A 5,293-nucleotide genomic window follows, 5' to 3' on the forward strand; every position below is an offset into this window, starting at 1 on the left:
AAAGAAATGACTGAATTTGAGGTCAGTTGAAAAACATGCTGACAGACTACAAACAGAATGAGCTAAGATCTGATTTAATCTCTATAATAAATTGATTCTTTTTAAGCTCATTGTCTGTCTCAATTGGCTGACAAATAGATGTGGGCAAGCTTTCACTGAAGACAAATGCCCCAGTTACACAAACACACATAAACACAAGAATAACACGCACACACACACACACACTGTGAGATTGTCCCAAGGCATGAATAATGCAGACTTAGTGTTGTGTGGTGGTTAGTATTCTGTGTGTGTGTGTGTGTGTGTGTGTGTGTGTGTGTGTGTGTGTGTGTGTGTGTGTGTGTGTGTCAAGGTCAGTTTGTCTCTCTCCATGGCTGTCCTGTTATCCCTGTAATTCCTCTAATTCATCTTCCCTGGTGATATCAGCTGCTTGTGGAGGAGAGGAGAGCTAGTTAATGGATTGAACACATTACTTAGGGTATGAGAGGACAGGCTGGGCCCATTTGACACAACACGCATGGACGCAGGTGCACACCGGACTGACGCACGCACGCACGCRCACGTGCACGCACACACACACACACTTGGAAGTGTGTTTGGCAGCRGGTTAGCAGAAAAGCGTTCTGGCATTACCGGAGGATGCCGTTCCACTCCTCCCTCTCTTCGGACTCACTGTCCGCCTACCTCCATATGCTCAGACACACACAGGTGGCAGTAATTAAACAGATAAGGAGATAAAAGTCTATTCATATGTTTCTTCCTCTCTGCATGTTTGGTCAGAGGAGAGAGGGAGGAACTAGTGAACCTGGCCTGCCATGACAATATCTGTGATCCCTCATGTTAACACATTTCACAAACAGCTGTGTGTGTGTCTCTGTGTACCTGTATAGCAAGAGCGCGTGCCACCACAGCCCTCAGGTACTGCATGGGCTCCTCTGGTCCCTCCCACTTATTCTGCCAGCTCAGCGGACACTGCAGAGACAGACGGACAGAGACAATCAGATTCATATTAACGGTGGACTGACAGAGGAGAGAACACGAGAGAAGATTGATGTTTCCCATTTTTTGTAAATAGTCAGCAAAAAGTGTCTCTGTGATTTTCATACAGGAGCTTATTTTGTGATCTTTTTCCTTGTCTTATCATTCTTACATGCAGAGGGTACTGTATGTCTTAATTACCTCTGAACAGCGGGAGGCAGCTTTTAAGGCCTCTCCATTTTGGTTGGGGTAGACTAATTCGACTCTCCTGCATTAGTTGGGGTCCCTAATGGGCTTCTGACACTCTCACTTGACACGTACAGTGCTAGTTGAAAGCTGTATCAAGCTTGGCAGAATTATGTTACCATTCAGTCCTTATAAAGTAGTGTATGTCATTTTTCTTCTTGGCTTTGGAAATCAAATATAGTTTCAGAACTAACATTGACGTGCACTCAGTTCCAGGTTGGTGGTGTTCTGGTATTCCTGGTTGTTTTTCCAGAGATTTTGCTGTATAGAATGATTAATGCCCTTGGTAGATGTGAACCATTCATGGTGATTCCGTAAATCCGTCCAAATATCAGGTTGTTAGGTTTTGAGTTTTGTTTGAAGTGAGGGTTATGTTGTAGAGGGTAGCATCCTGTATGTGTTCTTGACACAAAATCCAAGTTTATATCTAACTCTAATCTATATTTGATTAAGAAAATGCAGAAAAATGCAGGAGCTCATCGGACAATGACCCTTCTCTCTTCTCTATCGCTGTCTCTCCCTCTTATCGCTCTTCTCCCCATCTCTCGCTCTCGATCTCTCTCGTCTCTCTATCCTCTCTCTCTCCCCAATTCTGCTCTCTCTCTCTCTCTCCTCATCTCTCTCTCTCGTCTTCCCTATCGGTCTCTCTCTCCCGCCATCTCTCGACTCTCTTCTCTCTTCTATCTCCTATCTCCCTCTCTCCCTCGTCTCTCCCTCTCTCTCACCATCTCTCACTCTCTCTCTCTCTCTCTACTCCCTATCTCTCTCTCTCTCTCTCTCTCTCCCGTATCTCTCTCTCCCTATCTTCTACTCTCCCTTTCTCTCACCGTCTCTCCCCATCTCTCACATCTCTCTTCTCTTCTCTCGTCCTATCTCTCTCCCCATCTCTCACTCCTCTCTCTCTCTCTCTCCCTTATCATCTCTCTCTCCCACATCTCTCGCTCGTCTCTTCTCTCTCGCCCATCTCTCTCTCTCGCTGTCCTTCTCCTCTCTCTCGTCTCTCTCTCTCCCCATCTCTCGATCTCTTCCCCCCGTCTCGCTCTCTTGTCTCCTCTCTCCCATCTGCGTAGGTCTCCTTCACTCTGCACTGCAGGCTGCTGGAATTTACATAGTGTGTGTCTGGTCTTTGTGTAGGCCTAGGTTAGGTATTGTATGAGATGTGTGTGGATTCTGACCTATCTGCCTTCAAAATATTTAATAGTTGGTGTCCTTACTGGTGAGCTGAGCTGGCTGGGGTTAGGTTTGAACCCTAGGCTGGGCTGGGTTAGGTTAGGCCCGGGATAGGCTGACTGGGTTAGGCTGAGCTGGGTTTAGGTTGAGCTGGGCTGGCTGAGCTGGGCTGGGCTAGGCTGAAATGTGCTAGGCTGAACTGTGCTGGGCTGGGTTAGGTTCGGCTGGGCTGGCGTTAGTTTTGAGTCTGGCTAGGCTGAGCTGGGCTGAAGTAGGCTGGGCTAGGGCTAGGCTGCTAGTAGCTAGGCTGGGTTTAGGTTTGGAGGCCCTGAGCTAGGCTGAGCTGGGACTTGAGCTCGGCTGAGCTGGCTGAGCTTAGGCTTGGGCTAGGCGCTAGGAGCTTAGCTGAAGCTAGGCTGAGCTGGGGTTAAGGTTAGGGCTGGGCTAAGACTGGCTAGGCGGGCGTAGGCTAGGCTGGTAGCTGGCTGAGCAGGGCTAAGGCTGAGCTAGGACTGGCTGGTAGCCAGGAGAAGCAGAGAACTGACTGGCAGCCGTTTTTTAAGCTCTACTAATGACTCTACGCCCCTGAGAAACGTGTGTGGTGTGTGTGGTGTGTGGTGTGTGTGTGTGTGTGTGTGTGGGTGTGTGGTGTTGTGTGTGTGTGGCTGTGTGTGTGTTGTGTGTGTGTGTGTGTGTGTGTGTGTGTGTGTGTGGTGTGTGTGTGTGTGTGTGTGTGTGTGTGTGATTCTCTAGGGGAAACAGCTAATAGCATATGGAATAAGACTGCACTACCTAACCTGCTCTGGGAGTTAAAGCTCTGGAAGTGAGCCCTTCATTTGAGTACACACACACAGACACACACGTGCACACACACGCACCCACTGCACACACAGACACAACGTACACAAAGCAGCAGCATAGGAAAAATGTATTCTGTTTCTCCTCTGTCAGTCCACCATTAATATGAATCCTGTTCTCTCTCTCCTCTGTCAGTCCACATTAATATGAAATCCTGTTCTCTCTCCCTCTGTCAGTCCACCATTAATATGAATCCTGTTCTCTCTCTCCTCTGTCAGTCCTAGCCGTTAATATGAATCCTGTTCTCTCTCTTGTCAGTCCACCGTTAATATGAATCATGTTTTCTCTCTCCTTCTGTCAGTCCACGTAATATGAATCCTGTTCTCTCTCCTCTTCAGTCCACCATAATATGAATCATGTTCTCTCTCTCTCTGTCAGTCACCCGTTATAGAAATCCTGTCTCTCTCTTCCTCTGTCCAGTCCACCGTTAATATGAATCCTGTTCTCTCTCTCTCTGTCAGTCCACCGTTAATATGAATCCTGTTCTCTCTCTCTCTGTCAGTCCACCGTTAATATGAATCCTGTTCTCTCCCTCCTCTGTCAGTCACCGTTAATATGAATCCTGTTCTCTCTCCTACTGTCAGTCCACGTTATATGATCTGTTTCTCTCCTCCTCTGTCAGTCACCGTTAATATGAACCTGTTCTCTCTCCTCTGTCAGTCCACCGTTAATATGAATCCTGTTCTCGTTCCCTTCAGTCCACCGTTAATATGTATGTTCTCTCTCCTCTGTCAGTCCACCAGTTAATAATGAATCCTGTTCTCTCCTCTCTGTCAGTCACCGTTAATATGAATCTGTTCTCTCTCCTCTGTCAGTCCCACGTTAAATATGAATCCTGTTCTCTCTCCTCTGTCAGTCCAACCGTTAATATGAAATCCTGTTCTCTCCTCCTCTGTCAGTCACCGTTAATTATGAATCCTTTCTTCCCTCCTCTGTCAGTTCACCACCGTTAATATGAATCTGTTCCTCTCCTCTGTCAGTCCACCGTTAATATGAATCCTGTTCTCTCTCCTCTGTCAGTCCACCGTTAATATGAATCCTGTTCTCTCTCTCTGTCAGTCCACCGTTAATATGAATCCTGTTCTCTCTCCTCTGTCAGTTCCACTGTATTAATATGAATCATGTTCTCTCTCCTCTGAGTCCACCGTTAATATGAATCCTGTTCTCTCCCTCCTCTGTCAGTCCACCGTTAATATGAATCATGTTCTTCTCTCCTCTGTCAGTCCACCGTTAATATGAATCCTGTTCTCTCTCTCCTCTGTCAGTCCACCGTAATTATGAATCCTGTTCTCTCCTCCTCTGTCAGTCCACCGTTAATATCGAATCCTGTTCTCTCCTCCTCTGTCAGTCCACCGTTAATATGAATCAATGTTTCTCTCTCCTCTGTCAGTCCACCGTTAATATGAATCTGTTCTCTCTCTCTTGTCAGTCCACGTTAATATGAATCTGTTCTCTCTCCTCTGTCAGTCCACCGTTAATATGAATCCTGTTTCTCCCTCTGTCAGTCCACCATTAATATGAATCCTGTTCTCTCTCTGTCAGTCCACCATTAATATGAATCTGTTCTCTCTCTGTCAGTCCACCATTAATATGAATCATGTTCTCTCCTCTGTCAGTCCACCGTTAATATGAACCTGTTCTCTCTCTGTCAGTCACCATATATGAATCATGTTTCTCTCTCTGTCAGTCCACCATTAAAATGAATCCTGTTCTCTCTCTGTCAGTCCACCAATTAATTGATATGTTTCTCTCTCTGTCAGTCCACCATTAATATGAATCCTGTTCTTCTCTCTGTCAGTCCACCATTAATATGAATCTGTTCTCTCTCGTCAGTCCACCATTAATATGAATCATGTTCTCTCTCTGTCAGTCCACATTAATATGAATCATGTTCTCTCCTCTGTCAGTCCCACCATTAATATGAATCATGTTCTCTCCTCTGTCAGTCCACCGTTAATAGAATCATGTTCTCCTCTGTCAGTCCACCCATTAATATGAATCATGCTTCTCTCCTCTGTAAGTCCACCATTACTAGAATCCA

General features: G+C 46.2%; 1 protein-coding gene across 1 annotated transcript in view; it reads right to left on the reverse strand.

Moving 5' to 3' along the window:
• LOC112078746 (cytoplasmic dynein 2 heavy chain 1) overlaps positions 1 to 972 on the reverse strand; it is a gene marked incomplete at its 5' end in the record, with an annotated part of 9,400 nt that extends 8,428 nt beyond the window's left edge. The window contains one exon of the mRNA XM_024144884.2: positions 883 to 972. Within this exon, the coding sequence (XP_024000652.1) occupies positions 883 to 972 (90 nt within the window). The remainder of the gene's footprint in view (positions 1 to 882) is intronic.
• Between the last annotated feature and the right edge of the window lie 4,321 nt (positions 973 to 5,293).

This window comes from Salvelinus sp. IW2-2015, unplaced genomic scaffold (genome assembly GCF_002910315.2).
Source record: "Salvelinus sp. IW2-2015 unplaced genomic scaffold, ASM291031v2 Un_scaffold6178, whole genome shotgun sequence".
Taxonomy (NCBI): domain Eukaryota; kingdom Metazoa; phylum Chordata; class Actinopteri; order Salmoniformes; family Salmonidae; genus Salvelinus; species Salvelinus sp. IW2-2015.